We start from the raw sequence: 24,493 nt of genomic DNA, 5'->3' as shown, positions 1-24,493 counted from the left end.
GAGCGGCAAAGGGAACCTTGTTAATTTTGTTATCACCTTGTTCCTCCCATCCTAGCAATTCATAAAATATTAAAAGTTTGAAGAGTATTGGAACCACAATTGTCAGCATTTTAATATCCATTCTTTTTTCCCCCTTACCATATGAGGGAGATTCTCGTCCATCATCTTTATCTGAATCTTTCTCTTTTCCCTTTTTCTTATGATGATGTTTATGTCCACGATGCCTGTGATGCCTTCGGCTTTGCTTACCAAAGGGAACATGTACTCCAATGTATACAGCTCTGTGACCTGGAATTTCAAACACATTCCTAGTCAAAACTGACGTAAACTATAGAAGCCAAAACTGATTTTCAAAAACAGAAATTAATAGTAAGAAAAAAATCTATTTCTGAAATAATTACACTACATAAAACTACCCTTGAATTTAGATACCCAGATGTTGCAATAGTAATAATCCATTCAGTGTGGATTCTGTTCCTGATTATTGTTTCCACTTTCCCCACCACCACAGGGAAAATTGACAAGCCTTCAATTACCAATTTCATTCCCTGATCCTTTTTTGATGAAGGGTGTAACATTTTCAATAGTCTAGTCCTTAGGCACCGGAGCAGTATCTATAAATGTTCAAAAGCTTATGGTCGATTCAAGTCAATTCAACGTTCTACCTTTTCTCAGTAGCATTTCATCTGGGGCAGTTGATCTATCCACTTTAAGTGGAGCTAGCTTTTTTCGTGTCACACTTTCATCAATTTCCAGCACATCCAGAATCGTAACTACATCTTCCCTTGCTAAGACTCTAGTAATATCAATGTCTTCGGTACCTTGGTACCTTCGCCATGGCCTCTGACTCCGGGAATAAATTTCCTATTTTAGTCTATAAACAGCCGCCCTTCCCCTCTATATCCATTTCTAGTTCCCTTTTCTGCCTGGTGCCATTCTCTGTCTGCCTCATCTTTCCTTTTTTAGTTACTCTCTGGATTTTCTGAAGGCAGTCACTTGTATTAACAGCCTGGCATCCACTATCTGCTTTTTATTTTGTACTTTTTATACCCCCCCCCGTGTCTTAAAAGATAAGATTGTATATTGATAGCTCTAGGTAATTTGTTAATTTGTCAGAGGCTCCCAAGAATAAGAAAATATATCAACAAAAACAATATATATAACTCCGAAAATTATGAAAGTTATACAAGTTATGACCAAAATATTTAATAATTATTGCAGAAAAGTCTTCAAATGATTTCGAGAAATGCAAAGGCAACACAGATTCAAAATACTCAGTGATTTTGTAAGAACAGAAAGATAAGCCAAATAGTTTTGGGCACCAATTTATCTCGAAAAGGAGACACAAGAGACTGTAGATGCTGTAATCGTGAGCAAATGATCAAAGTGCTAGAGGAACACCATCTATGGTGGCAAAAGGACAGATGTTGTTTCAGCTCAGGGCCCTCTTTCAGGCTGATGTAGTAGTGTGGAGAAGACTGAAATGGTGGGGCATGAACTGACAAGTAATAGGTGGATTTAGGTGAAGAAGAGCGATTGAAAGATGTGGAGATAGTAACACAAACTAGAGGTGACTTGGAGACAAAAGGGTGCAGATGTACAATGAGATAAGGAAGGATGAGGAATAAAATGTTGGAGATAGTAGGGAGAATGAGGGAGATAGTAGGTAGAATGAGGGAGGTGGGGGGGAAGGAAAAGAGGGAAAAAGACCCACCTCTTGCTAGTTCTTGCATCATCTCTTTCATTCACCTCTCTTTACCAGCTTTTTACAATCTACTCCATCAGTCTGAAGAAAAGTCCCAACCTGAAATGCCTGTCCTTTTACCCCCATAGATGTCGTGTGGCCTGCTGTATTTCTCCAGCACTGTTTTTTGCTCCCTTTTTAAATCTCCAAAAAAGTAAGCTTTAAGTTCATCCCAAAGAAATACAATATTAAACAGATAGGGTAGATAGTCAGAACCTTATTTTCCCAGGGAGGAAATGCAAAAGGTAAATGGCATTGCTTTGTAATGAGAGAGGGAAAAGTTTAAAGCAGATCAGTATGTCAAGTTTTTTTTTAAAACTCAGAGTAGTGGATGCCTGGAATACATTGTGCAGGAAGGAACTGCAGATGCTGGTTTAAGCCGAAGATAGACACAAAAAGCTGGAGTAAGTCAGCGGGACAGGCAGCATCTCTGGAGAGAAGGAATGGCTGACGTTTCAGGTCGAGACTGGAATACATTGCCAGGGTGGTAGTGGAAACAGATACAAAAGTTGTATTTAAGAGGCTTTTAGATTGACACATTATTAGGGAATGTAGGGATTTGGATCAGATGCAGGGAGAGAAGATTTGTTTAATTTGGCATCAATTTTAGCACAAACATTGTGGGCTGAAGAGCCTGTGCTCTATATTCTTTGGTCAAGATTTCTAAGCATCAGACGACTATTTGTATTTCACTGTTTGATCATCTGGTAAATGCAATCATAACAAAAACTTAATCGCTCAAAAATATATCATTTTATACAATCTTACTCTCTAGCTCTTCCTTCTCGAAGTTTGTATTGACAATTGTACTTGTTTTACCCAAATCCACGATAGCTTCATCATCGTGTCGCTGAAATAAAGTTACAACACATTTCAAGTTCATTATTTATAACAAATGTTTTACTTTTTTTAAAGAAAACTTAATTATTCATATATGACAGTATTGTACTGTTAAATGCAAGACGAAAGAACAATATGGTCCTAACGCAGAAATGCAAAAACTGTGATCTCTGAATTGCAGTGAATTGTTCCATTTGAGCTACTATTTCTTGTTCTTAAGTTCAAGGATTTCACTCACAATTTCAAAGATTTCACTTTGTCATTTAAGATATATTCAAACGTGATTTTCAACTGTTCTAATTTTGATGGTATATTCACTTATACATTGTTTAAAATGAGTGTTTTGCAGGATTCCGAGAATTAAATATTTTCAACATTTATTCAAAAATCAAGTCATAATGAAAATTGGTATGCCTGATGACAAAGTATAATAATAAAAAACCCATGTTTCGAGCATTAATCAACAAGGTAAAAAATAAACTCACATCAGATATTGTTGGAGAAGTCAACTGTCTCTTGGGGAGACAGTCATGATACTCTGCCATCTATGTACTAAAACTCTCGTTTGTTTGTTTGTTTGTTCCTGAACTACAGCTAAAACGGTACACAATAGCGCAACAATTTTAGGCCCACCTTACTCACCGTCATCCCTTTGGTGCTAATGGAAAACATTTCATTGAAATCGGTGTTGTATTTTAAAGGTTATTCACATTTTAAAGTTTAAATCTATCTCCTAGGGAGGGAGGGGATGGAGGGGAGGGGAGGGAGGGAGGGGGGAGGAGTGAGGATAAGGGGGGTTGAGGGGGATGGAGTGGGGGGAGGGGAAGGGGAGTGGAGGGAGGAGGGAGGGGGTCAAGGGGGGAGGGGAGGAGAGGGGAGGGGAGGGGGAAGGAGAGGGGGCTGCACTAATGCAGGAGAGGTTTGGGCCCAACGGGTCCACTTGGTCAAGTTGATTCACAAAAGTTTTTTTTGTTTAGTTTAGCTTAGTTTAGAGATACAGCGCGGAACAGGCCCTTTCAGCCCACTGGGTCCGCGCCGACCAGCGATCACCCAGCACACTAACACTATCCTATACCCACTAGGGACAACTTTTAAATTTACCAAGCCAATTAACCTACAAACCTGTACGTCTTTGGAGTGTGGGAGGAAACTGAAGATCTCGGAGAAAACCCACGCAGGTCATGGGGAGAACGTGCAGACTCCAAACAGACAACACCCGTAGTCGGGCTCGAACCCGCAAAAGCTACATATTAACCTACGATGATTGATTTAGGATTAAATGCACTTTATAAGTCAGGTTGTAGATGCATTCTTGATTATTACATTACAGATGAAACCCACATTCCTAGAAAACAGTCCTTATCACAATTTTCTGTAACATGAGACCACACATCATCTGTGCATGCCACAAGTAAAGAAACTTGGGGAGGAAAAACGTGTTTGTTTATTTCTTTACTTTTTTCCCCATATAAATTCTGTAAGAGAAAATGTAATTCTGTATTTCAAATTTTCAGGTAGTGCTTAGTGAATTATATACAAAGGAAATGCAGATGCTGGTTTAAACCGAAGATACAAATAGCTGGAGTAACTCAGCGGGACAAAGAGCATCTCTAGAAAAAAGGAATGGGTGATGTTTCGGGTTGAGACCCATATGATATGATAGAACTTTATTTATCCCAGGAGGGAAATTGGTTTCAATTGGTCCAATAGTAATAAAACACAACAAGATACATGAAACATGAAATTAAAGTAACGAGTGGAAAGTCCACGATTTGGAATGTGCAAAAATTGCGAAGATGGGGAGGGGGAAGGGGAAGAGGAGTCAGTCTACCCCAGGACAAAAGGGGGAAGAGTTGTACAGTTTGATAGACACAGGGAAAAAGGATCTCCTGTGGCGTTCAGTGCTGTATCTTGGTGGAACCAGTCTGTTGCTGAAGGTGCTCCTCAGGTTGACCAGTATGTCATGTATGTACGGTCCTGTACTTCCAAATACATTTTGAAATCATTTGAAATAAAAATCTATTGTATGCATGTTTCTCAACAAAGTTATATTAATTGGGTAATATCTTAATAAGTAAAATTTAAGTAACATGTTTCTATCATAAGGTAAATCACCCACTGTGGAAACTGAGCTTCTCAATTACTTGTTGCATTAAATATAGAATCAATCCACTCTTAATTTTTAAACATTAGAAATTCAAACAATAATAACTTTAAACAATTATAAGTTTAGCATTTGTTTTTGATGTTTTAGAAAATAACACCATCTGATTGCAAACTGTAGAACTTCCAAATTCAACCTCTATCTGTGTTAAAACATCAGATGGATCATTTTGCTACTCTGGGCAAAACAAAACACGCATTATCAATTTCGATCCCGTGCAGATAGACGCCAGAGAAACAGTGGGATTGGGCTCAACTGTTAAGGGTTTCAATCATGTTTGCCAGATAACAAACTGCCCAAATTCTTAAATGAGTGTCCCTTGAGCACCATACCAGTTCCAATTGGGGATGAGGTTGGAGACCAGGGTCAGGCATATAAGTGGGCGAGAAAAGAAAATGACATTGACGTATAAATTGATATAGTTCTACCAAGAACATATATCGTTCAGAACAAAAGGTTGCTAGATCACATTTAAAACATTGACTGAATACTAGAGCCAATAAAATCTCACCTAAAAGATAATTTTCCACATGGTTTCTACTTTTACTCATTATGCACTCATTGGCCCCAGTAATCATTAGCACATAATTTGACAAAGGTTAAGCTTTCCCTGTATCAAATAACTCCTATTTATATCCATAGCACGTGAATATATGTGGCAACTTAAATGTAGGTCCCAAGGCACTCATCTCTACAAAACTGCAACATGAGAACATAAGAATTAAAGAGGACTGGTAGTCAACAACAATTGAGGCACCAAATTGTTTCACCTAACACAGACAAAAAATGCCTCTTGGGATTTAGGCAAAAATTGTGACACATGTCACAAAGATGGGCCTGATCAAGTTGTACTCACCAAAATGCCAGTCTGTTTCATCATAGTTCTCGTGTTTTTTCTTATCCCTCTGTCAAACAAGGCAGAAGGGACAACATTGCAGCATGGAGTCTGCAAGTAATAACTCCCCGAGTCCTCATAAGTAACCCAACATCCTATGGTGTGTCAAGATAGTTAAATGCAGCAAGATAGTTAAATGCATCCTCTTTTCGATAGCCTATCTGAGAGAAAAATGTTGACCTATCCTATCTATCCCTCTTCCTCCTTTTTATACTTCTATCAGGTCGCCCCTCAATCTCAGATGCTCCAGCAAACACAAACTCAGCCTAGACAACATCTCCCTATAATTAAAGTTCTCCAATCCAGGAAATGTCCTGATGAACATCCTCTGAACCCTTTCTTATATAACCACATACTTCCTATACTGTGACATTCAGAATGACACACAATTTCTCCAAGAATGATCTAGCCAGTGTTTTGTAAAGTTGCAACACAACATCCCATCTTTTTATTCTATGTCCTAACCTTTGAAGTCAAGCATGTCATGCATTTTCTTCACCACCTTATCTATCTGCATTGCCACATTGAATGAGCTACGGACTTGAACCACAAAGTGCGTCTATTCCTCTACAATCCTTAATGCCCTAACATTTATTGTACATGTCCGCCCCTACTCGATTTTCCAAAATGCATTACCTGGATTCTAATCTCGCAATGTTCCATCCAACTTTCCATCTGATCTGCATTCTGCTGTTGCCTTACATAGTCTTCTTCTCTATTACCGACACCACCAATTTTCATGTAATCCACAAATTTGGTAATCATTCCGCCTACAAAGTGTTCTACGGCAGATATAATACCAAAGTCCCCTGATAACAGAGAAAAATGGGAAAATCCATCTAATGGGTGGTTGGATGATGGAATTGAAGATGGGAAACCAACCATGAGAGAACTGGACAGAGAAAACAAAAATGCCAAGGATTTCCACAACAAAATCGGTTGAGCCTCGAGGCAAGTTGACTTGCACTAATAATATCAGACCTATATTCATCATGCTGGCTTTCAGAGCACTGGAGTTGACCAGCCGCAAAAGTTATAACTGCTTACCATTCTTCAATCAATATCTGTGGATAGAAACTCAGTTATTGTTTAACTCTGTTTCTCTATCCATAAATACTGGCGAACCTGAAGAGCAATTCCAACATTTTCTGGTTTTATGCCACTCTTTGTTCAGGAAATTCAAGTGCATCCAGTGTCAGTCATCTGTCAATGTCACTTTATCTTCTACTTATCCAAAAATTTGACTTTTAAAAAAATCACTTAACCCTCTGCTAGAATTTAAGATCTGTTTACACTGTAAACAAAATACAGGTCTTCAAATCGGAGGCATCCAGTCAAATATAAACAAGTAGGATCAAAACAAACGATATTTTTCTTCAATAAAGCGCATGCATTTTGCATGATTTTCTTCAGGAAGGTATTGTTTCTGCAGCATAAGATTCAGTAGGCTTTCTGATGAATTAGTACGTGTTCTTTTCCATCCTTCTTATAATGCACCTTTGCCTTGTTCATTGCAGAATGAAGGATCACCCCCTTACTTTCAAAGCTTTTAAAACTTCATTCAAGAGGCTTGTTACCCTGAAAGCCCTTCAACACTGAAGCAATTATGTGCCATCCTCCAATCAATGTACTGTTTACTTGGCATTTATATTTGAATGGTCCAAACCATGTTTGTATTTCTGGGAAACGATAAAATAGTCTGCCCTCAAAAAGGCAAAGTTATTTAAAAAGTCCATCCTACACATTGTTACAATGGCTTACTTGTTACAAGTGTTAACTTTTGCAAACGTGCAGCCATCTTTCTCTGCAGTCCATGGAGATTAATATTTTAACTGGAGTATGGGTGGGAGAACTGAGGGACGGAAGGATTGGACAGAATTAGGTGGAAAAATGTTAAGAATTGGAGAGAATTAGAAAATAGGAGACCTGTAAGAAAAAAGGGCAGCACAGAGTCACAGCGGTAGAGTTGCTGCCTTACAGCGCCAGAGACCCGGGTTCGATCCTGACTATGGGTGTTGTCTGTTGTACGTTCTCCCGGTGATCGGGTGGTTTTCTCTGGGTGCTCCAGTTTCTTCCCACACTCCAAAGATGTACAGGTTTGTAGGTTAATTGAATTCCTGAAATTGTCCCTGGTGTGTAGGATAGAACCCGTGTACAGGTGATTGGCATGGACTCGGTGGGCCAAAGGGCCTGTTTCCATGCTGTATCTCTGTTCATCTAAACAAACAAAAAAACTTTGCCTATGTCAACCTATTACCTGCCACATCGTGTCCCACCTATCCCCTTTTCCAGCTTTGTTCTCCTCCCTGCAATCAATCTGAACAAGGGTCTCAACCCAAACGTCACCTATCCATGTTCTCCAAAGATGCTGCCTGACCGCCGATTTACTCCGCCACTTTGTGGTCTTGCACAGATTTTCACATTTAAATTCCAATTAAAACAAATTTAGGAATGATTGCAATATATTAGACTATTTCCTATTTACTATTTTCTGTGAAGATTTTTTAACCAATATCACCAATTCAAATGACTATTTTAATTGCCACCAATTAAAAATGCCAAAACCAGTAACATTCAGTTAACAAGTTTATCTCAAATATTATGTTTGAATGCCAGTGGCAAGTAACTTAAACTATATTCGGGACATCACTATTACGTTCATATGCAAAGACAAGTATATGAAGAGATGATATGACAACATATCACCATATGACAACATATGGTGATAGCATAGTACATGATGCCAATGTCAGTGAAGAGAGAGAAAACGTTAGGAAATGTTAATGGTCATGTCTTTTTTTGGGTACGAGCATTTATATTTAAATGAAGGAAAAGCACAGATTTTTAAAAACAAAAATCCAGGTTATTACTACGTCATATATTCTTTAATATTTAATTAGCAAATAAGTAACCTTAGATTCAATTACATGTAACTAGTTGATGAAAATAATTTCAAATTAAAAAAATAACGCTTGAATTTGATCTACTCAAATAGGCCAGATTCTAATAAAACGCACTCAATAAACAATTGTCAGGTCAATTAAACTAAATTGCAACCTGAAATGTTGTCACAGTACAGATATTTTAAAATTTAACATAACATTTAGCATCTTAATAAACATAATACAGTACTTGGATTTTTGGTGGCAGCAAGATATAATGCGTGGACTGCATGTTCTTGAGACTTCTTCACACTGGCCGGGTGAATGCCAACTTGATCATAAATAGATGTAAGCAATCATGCAAACTGCACTCCCACCATTGCATAAAGGTTATGATGAAGGACAAGGGTTTATATTGCACAGTAACTGAATCTGAAGTGCAAGCATTTTTTTCCACCCCAACTTATGACTACTTCACAGAATATATCCAGCACTAAATATGTCAAGTCTTGAGAATGAAGTCCTTGTGTACGGCAAAACACTGATGAAAGACATATAATTCAACATTATCCATTAAAATTCTCTGCCTCTCTACGCCTATTGCATCCTTATTGTTTTGATGTGTTTATTGTTTTGATGTGTTTATGCTTTATTCTTAATTGTTAACTGTATGTTTGTGTTGTCAATAGACAATAGACAATAGGTGCAGGAGTAGGCCATTCGGCCCTTCGAGCCAGCACCGCCATTCAATGTGATCATGGCTGATCATTCTCAATCAGTACCCCGTTCCTGCCTTCTCCCCATACCCCCTGACTCCGCTATCCTTAAGAGCTCTATCTAGCTCTCTCTTGAATGCATTCAGAGAATTGGCCTCCACTGCCTTCTGAGGCAGAGAATTCCACAGATTCACAACTCTCTGACTGAAAAAGTTTTTCCTCATCTCAGTTCTAAATGGCCCTTATTCTTAAACTGTGGCCCCTTGTTCTGGACTCCCCCAACATTGGGAACATGTTTCCTGCCTCTAACGTGTCCAACCCCTTAATAATCTTATACGTTTCGATAAGATCTCCTCTCATCCTTCTAAATTCCAGTGTATACAAGCCTAGTCGCTCCAGTCTTTCAACATATGACAGTCATTTGTGAGCGGAGCACCAAGGCACATTCCTTGTATATGCATACTTGGACAATAAACTTATTCATTCATTCATTCATTCATCATTAGCAATACATCTCAAAGTTCTTCAGAGACACTGCAGAAAATGAATGTCTCACCAAGAGGCATCACAGTGGTGAACTTTGAAGATATTTAAGAGGGTGATGTTGAAAGGTAGAACGTTATGGAAATACTTTCTCAGCATAGAACACAGGCTGTTCATGGTATAGTCACCAAAGGTGAAGAGGAACGGCTGCATGTGCATAAGGCCACACACCAGAAAATGTATTTAGCTTGAGGATGATTTCAAACACTGGAAGAATTTACAGATAAAAGGCAGAACAATACCAGATATGGATTTAACCAAAATAATTTTAATCAACATCAAGGCAACAAATTAGAGTGTAATTCTCAAGTAAGGGAGCATTCATATTTTGAATGATAAAATTAAAGCCTACCAGAACAAAGGCATGGATAAAAGCTTCATTTGTGGATGGACTGAAGGAATTGACATAACAGAGACACAAGAATAAGGCACATTCCTTGTATATGCATACTTGGCCAATAAACTTATTCATTCATGGTATGGGGAGAAAGCAGGAACGGGGTACTGATTGAGAATGATCAGCCATGATCACATTGAATGGCGGTGCTGGCTCGAAGGGCCAAATGCACTACTCCTGGCTTAGACCAGTGCTTCTTAAACTCATTCACCCTTGAGTCTTTATCACAAAATTCCATTCACCCTCGACTTATTATGTTTTTTGGTAATTTTCATCTTATTCTCCCTTGTGTATAATTATATATATATATTAAATCATTCACCCTTCATGCACCCCTCTAGTTTCATTCACCCTTGGGTGAACCATTCACCAGTTTAAGCACTGCTTAGACACAGAGTTAGTGGTGAATCTTTCAATACATAACTCTCAGAAACTTCATTTTTTTCCAAGGTTATTTTCGACAAATTGACAATGTACAGACAGTGGATAGACGGAGCTAAAATAGTGAAGTACATCAGATCAAGCTGCCTCTAAACAAAATTGAATATGGGTTATCTTGAATAATAAGATATCTGGGACTATAGGAGGTAATAATTTGATGCATAATCACAGAATACTAACAAAGGAGGCTTCCACTCAAGTGAGCATGTATATGCAACCTGTTTGGAAAAAGATAAATAAGTAAACCCACAGGCTTGCTTTGTCCCCATAACTTTTCAACTTTGTGTTCTCTTTGTGCCTACATTTCCACTTTGGTAAAATATTAATATATTTTCTTCCAACACCAACATGTAGATTATCTGTATGTGAAACTCACCTTTCATGTGCTTCAGCTCCAATAATCTCTACCCCTGTCTGACCACGAATATAATTGGATTATTAACTGGGTAAGTTTAAAGAAGAACCAGTGAAACAACGTTTCTCAAAATGCAAGGAGGTACCCAACTCGTTAATCTACTTCAGCATTTTATTAAAAATCTGATGTCTGCCAATTCTCCAAAATAAATGTTTCAGTTTGGGGATAATGCCATAGCATTCTTTAATACCCACTGGAAGCAGGACTGTTTAAAACAGAGTAATTTCAAGTTTGAAAAGAAGGTAGTAGCAATAACATACGTTCAGTTAGTACATTTTACTGAGTGCAACTGAAAATAATATTTCTGGGAACAAGATAAAATTGAACCACTTGATCACTTTTGTATTTAAGATGTTTTACAACTTGAGAAATCATCAAAGAGTCCCAAGAAAATAAAATAGCAAGCTGCTAGCGCAATGTAAATGAGCACCTTAACACGTTTTAATTGTTGCACAAGATTTGAATTGTTGAGGTTTCCAAATTTTATTTACACACTGTAATTAACATAATTGCCTCTAATTTTAGCAAATAAATGTAGTACTTTTGAATTTATTCCATATTGTTTAAAAGAGCAAGGAAACACATTGCAAAATGATAATGAATTATCAAATTGCACTCGATATTAATCAGCATCTGCAGTTCTTTGTTTCTATTTCCTTAGATTCTTGTTGGACATGAGTAAAGCATGAGTAAAATACACAACACTCTGTCAGTGGTATACAGAGGAATGTCAGAAGTTTTGTTTTTCAAACGTTGGGTTATAAAGCAAGTTTGCCAGTTAGAGAAAAACAATCCATGCCAAAAAATGAACACTTGAGACATGGATGACTTCTCTTGCCAAAGGTCACATAATAGCTGCTGAACATTACTTCCATCAGTTCAGCAGCATTTGCAATCAGGTCAGCAAGACAGAAATTTGTGCTTTAATAGACAACAGAAAAAAGAGTAATTATATAAAAAGATCTCAGAGTTGTATTTCAAATCGAAAAAACAAATGCAGTGATTATTTTAATATTGTGTCATATACCAAAGATTCTGAGGTGCAGTGATAGCAAACATACCAGCATTTGCAGTCATTAATCTTCTGTGTGAGGACATTATTATGGGAAAAAGATTGAAGGACTGACTCTAAAACTCTATTGAAGGCATGCAAGATTGCCATTGACTCTTTAAAATCTCTGTCCCATCAAAACTCAAAATGGAGGAGCTTTCAACTGGTATTAATAATCGAGGCCATGCATTACGAACACACAAAAGCTCTTCAAATCAGCTGAAGTACACCATCTCATATATCCACCTACCCACCCTGTCAAGCACAACCTGCTCCATCTGCAACTGAAGCTGTTATCCGCATACTGACCCAAATAATCAGCCATCTCAGAACCCAATAACCGGGGTCATCTGAATTCCAAGAGACAGCCCAGGAAAACTGTACAACAACTAATAACAACTGGAGTTGACACGAGCAAAGTTAAATGTGGAAGCCCAGAGTTAGTACCAGTAATTGCAATTTTTTTCCACATAGCCCAAAGTTCGTTTCGTTCTCTGGTGAGGAACCTAGTAAAGATTAGAGCTTTTTATCTTGTTTTTATCTGTGACAATATGTCGATGTAATTGCCTGCTTAGCTGTGCAATTACATCACAGTTGCAAGATGCTCAAGATCTCTTATTGCTGGCATCAGAATGAAATTAACACCAGGAAATAGGAAATCCATGCCAGATACTGCTACTTGTTCATGAAAATCTTTCTTTGATGACAGTGACAAGAGCCATCTTTTTACTGCTCCGCACTAATTTTGCCCGTCTTTATTTTAATAAATATATCTAATAACTGAAGTATCAATAAAATATACACAACTAATATAATTATTTAAAAAGCTAAACCCGAAAAGTTACCTGAACTATAAACACATCTTGAGAACAATATTCCTATTTTAAAAGGGGAAATATGCACATCAAATTCACACGCTGAAGTTGCCAACTTTCAGCTAATCCAGCACAATTTAACACCATTTTTTAGACATTTAGTTTCTATTTTGACTAGCAAATAAGATGTCGACAGCTAATATACTGTAAATCAACAGCAGCTTCACATACTCTGAAAACAGAATGTCAAGTGTGAAGAATCGATTATTTCAGCAATCAACAATTATACAAACTTCAAAAGAGTAAACAAAGACAGCGTAGATCAAATGAAACCAAGCTTTTGCAGAAATGTGCCAGACAAGAGTTGATACACAAGAGTCAGACAAAAATAAAATATGCCTGAGCTTGAAGAAAGATTAAATTTGTAATACATACACATGGAGGATTCCCTTCAGGACTGCAATTCTCCATGCTGGTTTTTAAAATGTTGTGACATTTGCATCCAAAATATCCAATCTACCTCCCATCTGTTGATGTGGTTCAATCAACTCCACTGAAGCAACCTACTCTATGTCAGCCATACACAACACATAATGAATATTCAATCTTTTAAGCTAATAACTACCATAGATGACATAACAGACAGGATATTTCAACTGCAATACATATTTTCAATTCCATCAGAGCTGAATACCAAAAAAGGACTGGAGCAAGTCATCGGTGCAATGATATATCAAAATAAAAGCCTTTGAGATAAGCTACGGGATAAATTTATCTATAATTTCATACGAGACATTTACATAGTCATAAAAATCAGTACGATGATAAGTTTGATTATTATCCAAATTAATAAACACTATTTAAACTGAAGCGGTTAACAGCTCAAACTTCAACGGAAAGATTTTGGCACTATTGGCAAACATCTTAGATATTGTTTTTATTTACAATAGGTTTGAGATGACATGAAGCAATCAATTGTGTTCCTTTTCAAATAAATCACAATAACCTATCCAATGGCTGTATGTGTTTTGGAATCTAAACACAGAAAGTATCACGAGCAGCCGTTTTATGTAGAACTATTTTTTACGAAGTGCAGGATGACTCAAACACTTTTTATTCCCCATACTGCTATGCTGAAAGCCAGTTTTCAACATTGGATGCCAATTCTGGTTCTTGAAAGGCTCCCTGGGAATTTTACTGAGTATTATTGTTAAGTTATCTAGCAGCACATGAAAAAAACAAATGGCCATTCTTAATTGCAACTAGCAAATCACTTGCATTTAGGCTATCTCAATACTGAGGGGCTTTAGGACATTCTGTAACCTAAATTAGAAACATTTTGTTTTTGAAGAGCAATTCATTTTAACCTTAGTCCCTTGCTTTCCATATACACTTGCAAGTTTTCTCCATCAAGTGTTTAGGCATTAAGAGACAAGATTATCGTCATATGTACCAAAACTCTTATAAGAAACACAACAGGTTTGTAAACACTCTACTCAATAGATAATTTAATAAACAAATAAAAAAGTTAAATAAAGCCTTGAGGTGCTGCTGTGGTGATTATTATTGAGGAGGAAGTGTTGTTGCCAATTTGGAACGGTTGTTCATTTGTTGAGCATCCAGTTGCAAAGGAATGCACAGAGCTCCAGTTCCCTGAGCTTGGTAACAAATTTGGAGGGGGATAATGGTGTTGAACGTTGAATGGTGTTGAAGTTCATGCTATACTCAATGAACAACAATCAGACATATTTGTTTTCAAGGTCCAAGTGGTCCAGTGCAGAGTGGACTATATAAATGCATAAATATTGACTCCATATTTTTATATAAGAAAATAACTGCAGATGCTGGTACAAATCGAAGGTATTTATTCACAAAATGCTGGAGTAACTCAGCAGGTCAGGCAGCATCTCAGGAGAGAAGGAATGGGTGACGTTTCGGGTCGAGACCCTTCTTCAGACTGATTATTCTTTATAAGTTATTTTCAAATCCATGGCGCATATTAATTACTAACATTTTGCAGTTCTCTTCTGGTTATGGGCACTTCAAGCAATGGAAACTATTTCTCTCCACATTTTTGAAAATTTCTTATTTTAACGTCACTATCAAATTTTAATTTTTTTTCCACAATAGAGCTGCAGAATCCTATCTTGATGCAAACATGGACCAAAGTATTCTATTCCAGAAAGCAAATTTCTGTCAATTCCAGGAAGTGACAGCAACTACACGTGACACAATAGAAATTTGTTTGGGGGGGGGGGGCAAAGTTATGACTAACTCTGATCTGAAACTCAACTAAGTCAGTCATATAAATAAAATGGCAAGAGCTGATCAGAGGCTGGGTATCCTTTGAAGCTCAACTCATTACATGTCATCCAAGAGCCATCCCATTATCTATGACGCATGTCTCCACTTCTCCAACAACTAAAGCAGTGAATCAGCTTGACTGGCACCCTATCCATCACTTTAAATGCTCTTTCTCTCCACTCCCAGCATACAGCAACTGCAGTATGTAACATCTACAAAATATGTACAAGTAAGTTAGATGAGATAGGAAGTAGCATGAGTGTAGATAGGAATCACAGTTGACATGGATGAGTTGGGCTAAACGTACCCATATCTGTGCTGCACGATTCTATGAGATAATGATTCATGTAACCCATTTCCCGTAACCCTGATTTCATATCCACTAATCATTTTCTTTACATCAAAATTTCCTGACTGATTTGAAAATGATTTATTCTTTAATTCTGAGAATAAAATCTGTTTCATTCTCGCACACTCTCACTTTTGATTTCTCTCAAGTTCTTGAATCAGTTGTATCTGTCCACTCATGGCTACAATAATTTACAACATAATTTTAACAATATATTATTTGCCTGGCTAGCATTCAAAAATGAACTGTTGACAGAAACAAAATCACTGGTGTTCTGTGACACATTTTATTTTGACATCACCACCAGCATCCACAAAGACTCTTCACACCCCTGCAACAGTCTGTTCGAACACCTTCCATTGGGCAGACGATACAAGGCCTTCTACGCCCGCACCTCCAGACTCAGGAACAGCTTCATCCCCAGGGCCATAGCTGCTATGAACCGGTCCTGCTGAGCCGGATGGTCACAACGCATAGATCAACTTGCACTTTACCTTGTCTAAAACTGTTACATTTGTTTAGTTGGGTTGCTGTTGTCTAAATTACTTAAATTATTGCATCGTATGGGAGGCGCATTCCCAATCTCGTTGTACCCCTGGGTACAATGACAATAAAGATATATTGTATTGTATTGTATTGTATTGTTCTGCACTGCTTTTCCTTTGTTTACTATCTCAATGGGATTCTTCCTGTTCTGCAGTTGCACATGCTGTCCTTGTGAGTGCATCTCCAGCAACTGCTTTGCTTCTAACACTTGCACCAGTATCCTGGATACTATCCGAGACTCTATACTTCTAGTCAGACAAATGCCTGTTTACCATTATGCTCTGTCTTTTATGACCAAGTCAATTCTGAATCTGGTTTGCAGCTCTGATGTCCTGAGCCTTATGGACAAGATGATTTTGGAAGAGAATGGGTGAAGACAGGAAATAACTTAAAGGCTTGGGTTAGCAGGCAAAGCAACATAAACAGTGGAATGGATGGTCTCAGAGACTTCCAAATGCTCATTTCAAAATTAAAAGTAGATTGGTGAAATGGTTTATTATGGCAAATTTAAAAAAGTCAGGAATTATTTCTCCCTCCAAGATGGTCCTGTTTTGTACAGGTCCACCACCGATGTTCTGGCACCCTTGTTCCAGAGGATTTCTGGATTATCCATTTTGCTAGACTAACAAGAAGGCATACCTTCCAAAAGGAGTCCAACGATACTGGAACGGTCCGCGGGACGTTTCGGTGCCCGGGGCGGCTCGGCCGCGGGGCCTTCCATCCCCTTGCGGGGGCTGTGCGTGTCGTTTGCCTCGGTAGGGGTCGAGCTGCCTGTCCGTGGGTGCGGGGAGATGAGAGGGGACGTTTTGTTGCCTCCATCACAGTGAGGGGGTGTTTGGAGTCACTGTGATGGATGTTTGTGTTGGGGTCGGGTGTCCTGTGTTCTTTTCTTTTTTGCTGTGACTGCTGAAATTTCGTTCGGTGTTTGTGCCGAGTGACAATAAAGTGTTGTTATGTTATGTTATGTTATGTTATGTTATGTTATGTACCATGACAGAAGAATTAAAATGCCGGATAACTGCAGATATAATTGCAGATGATACAAAGCTGGGTGGTAGTGTGAACTGTGAGGAAGATGCTATGAGGTTGCAGGGTGACTTGGACAGGTTGTGTGAATGGGCGGATGCATGGCAGATGCAGTTTAATGTGGATAAGTGTGAGGTTATCCACTTTGGTGGTAAGAATAGGAAGGCAGAGTATTATCTGAATGATGTCAAGTTAGGAAAAGGGGACGTACAACGAGATCTGGGTGTCCTAGTGCATCAGTCACTGAAAGGAAGCATGCAGGTACAGCATTCAGTGAAGAAAGCCAATGGAATGTTGGCCTTCATAACAAGAGGAGTTGAGTATAGGAGCAAAGAGGTCCTTCTGCAGTTGTACAGGGCCCTAGTGAGACCGCACCTGGAGTACTGTGTGCAGTTTTGGTCTCCAAATTTGAGGAAGGATATTCTTGCTATTGAGGGTGTGCAGCGTAGGTTTACTAGATTAATTCCCGGAATGGCGGGACTATCATATGTTGAAAGACTGGAGCGACTAGGCTTGTATACACTGGAATTTAGAAGGATGAGAGGAGATCTTATCGAAACATATAAGATTATTAAGGGGTTGGACACGTTAAGAGGCAGGAAACATGTTCCCAATGTTGGGGGAGTCCAGAACAAGGGGCCACAGTTTAAGAATAAGGGGTAGGCCATTTAGAACTGAGATGAGGAAAAACTTTTTCAGTCAGAGAGTTGTGAATCTGTGGAATTCTCTGCCTCAGAAGGCAGTGGAGGCCAATTCTCTGAATGCATTCAAGAGAGAGTTGGATAGAGCTCTTAAGGATAGCGGAGTCAGGGGGTATGGGGAGAAGGCAGGAACGGGGTACTGTTTGAGAATGATCAGCCATGATCACATTGAATGGCGGTGCTGGCTCGAAGGGCCGAATGGCCTCCTCCTGCACCTATTGTCTATTGTCAGATGTGAGACTATCATGCTAAGCTACAAAGGTTGAAAAATTCAGTTACGGCCCTTGACAAATAACATGAAATGCCCAAGAATTTCTAAATTAGGTCATGCACTGGAAGTAAATGGCTATTCAGTGGAAATGTGGTATGTGACCAGTTTCTCACTTTCTGCTATAATTACAAAGGTGCAATACAGGATGTCATTTTGTCTTTCAAGTCACTGTACTATATACCTTAAGAACAGAGATTTTTTTTAGATAAAGGCCAACAAAATACTCAACGGGTCAAGCATTACCCACAAGTGTGAAACTAGAGTTAGGTCTGATGCCGATGACATTTCATCAGAAATAGTAAAGTTAGAAATGGGGAGAGGACACTGAGAATACAGTTTTAAATTGAAACGGATAGGGGGATGGCCAAAAATAATAAAAGATAGGACAGAGACCAGAATTGAATAATAAATGCTGATGTTTGCAAAAAGAAAGTGGGAAGGGTTAACAAACTTCAAAAGGTTTGTCTGTGGGAGAAAAAGATAAGTACAATTTGAAGTTACCAGAAGACAGAAAATGTATTGAATGTTGGGGATGCAGGTCATATGTTTTAAACTAGCATGAGTGATAGGAAACATTTTCAACTAAAGTTTATTACAAGGGCCAATATCGTTGTTGCAATGTATTGATTGCTGATAAATGGGGAAGTTCTGCAGGTGGGAAAATACACAATAAATGGGAAAATATTGAGAAACATGGAAAAATAGAGGGTCTACAGTCTATGTATACACAGACCATTTAAGTCAGGAGGACAGTTTTATGTTGTGGAGGTTAAGAGGATGCATTCTTCCATAAGCATATAAACACAAGGAGGTTTTGTTATGAATGCACTAAATCCATTGTCAGAAATTCATGCATAGTTAAATCAAATGATCGAAACAGACCAGAATTTTAGTTATTTATGATATAATTTAGGAAATTACCGTCTGCTCATTTTGGCTGATCAGTGCAGTTTTAGTTTTATTCCACATTGTTTACTTACATTACTTCCAGCATATTTTTGTTTTACTTTCATACAGGTCAGAGGAACCTAATCAGATTGACAGGCATTATTTTAATTTTAAACTGTAGCGGATTCATGCTGTTGAAAGCAACACAGTTTTTCATTGTGTCGTCTATCTTTTCCTCTTTTCTTTCTCTAAACTTTCACCCAATTGCTTTCCGATTCCAAATTTCAAAGCAGGTGGGAGGACCGCTAGTGCAAGATATCAAAGCAGGTGCACATCACCCAGTGCACAATAAATACTTTCAAGGTCCATTTTCATGACCATCCCCGATATTTGCATACCATCCATACTCATAATTTAGTTTGAGAATGATCTTACAATGGAAAACACATGTTCTAAAAGCTACATATCTGATTTTTATAAAATGAGTGTTTTGCATAAAGTTGGCTATTGCATTTAATTAAATATAATGAAAATTCCTTTGATTTATTCCTTGCCTTAAATTATCTGAACTTTCCACTTCTACAGCAGCCCCTATCCTGTCCTTCACGGATAGCATCGGAAAAAAATGTGAAAGAGGGGTAATATTTTCTATTTGGACAAGATCCATTTTTTCTGGTTGAATTTTTAAACACACTTCCCAGTCAAATATGTAATTCACCCAAACTATAGTCAGTTTTGGTCAGTTATATTTTTTCATTTTAAACTGTCTAACTCCAGCCTATCTATCTTAATTCTGATCCTTTTTCTGTCCAGAAGCAATTTCTCCATCTTCCATTTTCATTCATCTTCCTTTGTTTGCATCTCATCCAGACAGATCACTATGATTAACATTGCCCATTTCATTGCCCAGTCAACACCATCTGCGTCATTGTTCTTTTTGGTCTATAACCTATATCAATCATTCCCTCCATCTCTTCACCTCTTTGCATTTGCTGCAAGTTAAACATGCTCATCTTCTAATGCTGGCCTTATAGCACAACCGGATATCAAATGAAAACATAAACTATTTCAAATCAAATGCTACCCAACCTGCTGAACATTCCCAGTGTTTTATTTTTATGAAATAAAACACTACCTGTCTAAGCACTTCCATAAAACGTCACAGGCAACGGGAAAAGGAAAAGTTGGAGTCAACTTTCCACAGTTTTATATGCAGTCTGTCACATCATGAAAGGAAGACATGACAGTTATCCACCCATCTGCTCAATGTTTAGTTTCCAAGCAGTACAATTCAAGAGGTAAATTAATATTGCTTGATAATTCTGTCAGAAATACTAATGTTTAGTTTAGTTTAGTTTAGAGATAAAACGTGGAAACAGACCCTTCGGCCTACCGAGTCCGCACCGACCAGCAATCCCCGCACATTAACACTATCCTACACACACTTGGGACAATTTTTGCATTTATACCAAGCCAGTTAACCTACAAACCTGTACGTCTTTGGTGTGTGAGAGGAAACCGAAGTTCTCGGAGAAAGCCCACGTGGTCATGGGGAGAAGGTAAAACTACATACAGACAGCACCCCTAGTCAGGATCGAACCCGGGCCTCTGGCGCTGTAAGACAGTAGTTCTACCACTATGCCACCATGCCACCCGTTCAATAAAATAATGGGTTTACGTTTGAACACAAAGTAAAAGTTTTCCAATTCCAGTTATCAATCAAAGGTTATCAGGCTAGAAAAATATAATTCCAGAAAGCAGATTTTATCATTCTAGTTAAATGTAATACTTGTAATACTAAAATGTAATTTTATTATAAATTTGGCCAAATTCACAACAAAATGTATCTTCATGGATAAGAGATATTACAACAATGACTGAACATACCATATACATTTAATATTAAAAAGCATTAGTTAATTACCCCGGGAATTACAGTACAGTACATCAATCACATTGGATCACGAAGATTTCAACTGGCACAAAGCCTTAAAATTCATTTATTAACCCATTCCCAATGCAACGTCTGAGATTCAGTCAATTATAGATTTTTATTGAATACAAATAATTTGAATTGAATTGAATAAGTTTCTTGGCCAAGTATGTACACATACAAGGAATGTGCCTTGATGCTTCACTCGCAAGTAACACAAACATACAGTAAACAATTAAGAATACAGCACAAAACATTAAGAATAAAACATTATAGTTGGAACATGTGAATGAAATAAAATACCAGATCAAAAGGAGGCTACTCACTTTTGGTTACTGAGTAGAGCTAGTACTCGCGGGAAAAGGCTGTTTTTATGTCTGGCTGTGGCGGCTTTGACAGTCCGGAGTCGCCTTCCAGAGGGAAGTGCTTCAAAGAGTTTGTGGCCAGGGTGAGAGGGGTCAGAGATGATCTTACCGCTCGCTTCCTGGCCCTTGCAGTGTACAGTTCGTCAAAGGTTGCAGCCAACAATCTTGTCAGCTGATCGAACGATTTGCTGCAGCCTCCGGATGTCGTGCTTGGTAGCTGAACCAAACCAGACCATGATGGAGAAGGTGAGGACAGACTCTACGATGGCAGTATAGAATTGGACCATCATTGCCTGTGACAGATTGTGTTTCCTCAGCTGCTGCAGGAAGTACATCCTCTGTTGGGCCGTTTTGACTGTGGAGTCGATGGTGGCCCCCCATTTAAGGTCCTTGGAGATGATGGTTCCAAGGAACTTAAATGACACCACAGATGTGACTGCGGTGTTGTTGATGGTGAGTGGGGAGAAGGAGGGGGGGGGGGGGGGGGGAGCTCTCCTAAAGTCTACAATCAATTCCACTGTCTTAAGAGCATTGAGCTCCAGGTTGGTGCCTTGGCACCAGGATGCCAGCTGTGTCACTTCCTGTCTGTAGGTAGACTCCTCCCCATCCTGGATCAGTCCAATCAGGGTTGTGTCATCCACAAACTTGAGGAGCTTGACAGAGGAGTCTGTGGAGGTGCAGTCGTTGGTGTAGAGAGTAAAGGAGAGGGGAGAGTATGCAGCCTTACGGTGCCCAATGCTGAGGGTCTGCGAGATGTGCTTTCCCTGCCTCACATGCTGCTTCCAGTCTGTCAGGAAGTTGATGATCCACTGACAGAGGGGTTCAGGCACAGTCAACTTGAAGAGTGTAACTTTTCAAATGATGAATTCTCTTGCTTTTAGACGATTATGATGCATCCACATTACAAAGGTAGCAAATATGCAATGGTCAAGGAAAGATATTAGTAAACCTTTTAGAGATATAGATACTTTACAGATATAAATGCACACTATCTGTATCTCTTCCTGTAAGGCTTCCCAACGGGCCGAGCGGCCAGAAGGCTTCCCGATGGGCCGCACGCTGCGGCTGTGGACACGAGAAGAGGCCATTATCGGGTGCCGCGGTCTTGATCACTCCCGGATCACCGCGAAGAGGCCCGGGTTGGCGCCCGGCCGAGGCCTCGTGGGTGGGATGGAGGAGCGAGGCTTCGCGGGTCAGAGTCCGGGTCAGCGGCCGTCAGATCCCGTGGCTGGCACCCTGGTCGGCACCATGGAAGCATGAAGTGGGGCGTCGACAGCGGTGAGGCCTCGGTGGCAGTGAAGCCTCGCGATGATGGGGCCTTGGCGGTGGTGAAGCCACGCGGTGGCAGCGATGCCTCACAGGTCGACCCGTGGTCAACAGTCGATGAGAGCGTGGAGGACCGCCGTGAGGGGGGAGGAGGGGAGCAATGAAGGACCCGGCGTGGGGGAACCACCATGGGGGGGGGGAGGGAGAACAATGGAGGACTCGGCGTGGGGGGACCGCCGTGAGGGGCGAGGGGAAGTACAATGGACAATTTGGGAGGGTGGGAGAACAAAGAACTTGGGGACCCGGCGTGGAGGAACCACTGTGGGGGGAGGGGGATGGGAGAGAACAAAAGGAGGAGCCAGCGTGCTTTGTAACTTTGTCAGCAGCGTAGGTGGCTGCTATTTGTTTACATTGGGTAAGCAGCAAAGAATTTCACTGTGCCTTGTCACATGTGACAATAAAGTATTCCATTCCGTATCTTCTCAATAATTCTCCAATTAGATTTATTATTATTTTTGTTAATTTTATTCATGTTCTGATTCATTTTAAATGCAGTTTTATTTAATTATTAGATTCTATCCCAATTCCAGTTTTGTTTTCCTATTGAACTGAAGTTTTGCATTCATTGGAGACTACCAAATAAACAATTTCAATGTCCAAGTTTGTATAAAATGTGGCTTTCACAGATTAAATACTACCTGTTGTTTTTGTGTATGATTGATTGTACCTTGATTGTACCCATGATTTGACTGGATAGCACGCAAAAGAAACCAATACCAATAAAATAAAAAATTGGACCAGTTTGGTTTCTTTGTATTTTTCATGTTCAACAATATGTTGCAACAACATGCTGCTTGTTGCAAAATGAATTTTGGTAAACACTAAAGTGAAGAATCCAGGCACTGGATCGCAGCATATATTTTTTATTCTGTGTTGAAGATATGTATCATACATCGTGGGAAATTCATCCTGCAAAGTTACACATCTAGTGCCCAACTGACTTGGAAGGTATGACAACATTAAACAAATCGTGCCTTTTCAACAACAAAGTTTATCCTGGTACTGCTGATTGCATCCTCCAATTCAAGAAACCTCCAGATGGCAAAACCCTTGAGGAAACATTGGATTCCTTTCAAAGAATGACTTTCCTGTTCCTTCATTTAAATATTCAAGATTCATATTTACAGCGGTAAATACAACTTATTATTTTCTAAGGACATTTTACAAAAAAATATTCAAGAATAAATACTTGAAGTAACACTTTTCTCACCTATACCGGACATAACAGCTACATGTTCCCCGTTGGTAATTACTGTAAAATAACTAAGCTCAAGGCAATGAGATGTTAATACAAGCAACCTTCCAACGTTAATTTAAAATCCCATAAAGAGGAAAATTTTAAAACCTCAGTTGTACACCATTTGAATAGTTCTATCATGACTGCGCAATACAAACCTCTTTAGATCCCCAAAGGAGTGATATAATTCTAAACCACTGTTTGGACCACAATAATAATCTCTCCTGTGACTTGCAATTTACTGCCCTCTTATTAATGCTGAAACTTAACCCTAACATCAAAAGCTAGATACAGAAGTATTATTAAAATTCATCAATTTTTTTAAAACTCCCTTAACTCCCTATGTTGATGGCTGTAATATCATTTTATTGCTAAATCTGATCCAACTCAATTAGGTATCCTCTGGTAAGTACCAAAGAGATAACAATGGTGCAAGTTGCCACTTCACTACTGCCAAAGTCATTGTTGGTCAAACATCGAAAAACAATCACATTTTACCATTCTAGCCACTGACTCAACTCAATTCTTCCTCCCTCTACCCTTCTGTTCAACCTTTAGTATCACCCTCTCCTTATTTTACCTCCTTGCTACTGTTCACACTCTCCATGCTCACTCCACAAACATTGCTCTCACTGGTCCCAGCA

General features: G+C 39.0%; 1 protein-coding gene across 7 annotated transcripts in view; it reads right to left on the bottom strand.

Annotated features, from left to right (window-relative positions):
- Positions 1–24,493, bottom strand: part of slc4a7 (solute carrier family 4 member 7) — a 90,865-nt gene that overhangs the window by 60,960 nt on the left and 5,412 nt on the right. For all 7 annotated transcript variants that reach the window (XM_078420843.1, XM_078420795.1, XM_078420804.1 and 4 more), the window contains exons 2-3: positions 2,513–2,594; positions 139–288 (exon numbers count right to left, since the gene is read on the bottom strand). In XM_078420843.1, the coding sequence (XP_078276969.1) occupies positions 139–288; positions 2,513–2,594 (232 nt within the window). The remainder of the gene's footprint in view (positions 1–138; positions 289–2,512; positions 2,595–24,493) is intronic.

Source organism: Rhinoraja longicauda, chromosome 2 (assembly GCF_053455715.1).
Source record: "Rhinoraja longicauda isolate Sanriku21f chromosome 2, sRhiLon1.1, whole genome shotgun sequence".
NCBI classification, from domain to species: Eukaryota; Metazoa; Chordata; class Chondrichthyes; order Rajiformes; family Arhynchobatidae; genus Rhinoraja; species Rhinoraja longicauda.
This window is presented reverse-complemented; position numbering and strand designations above follow the sequence as displayed.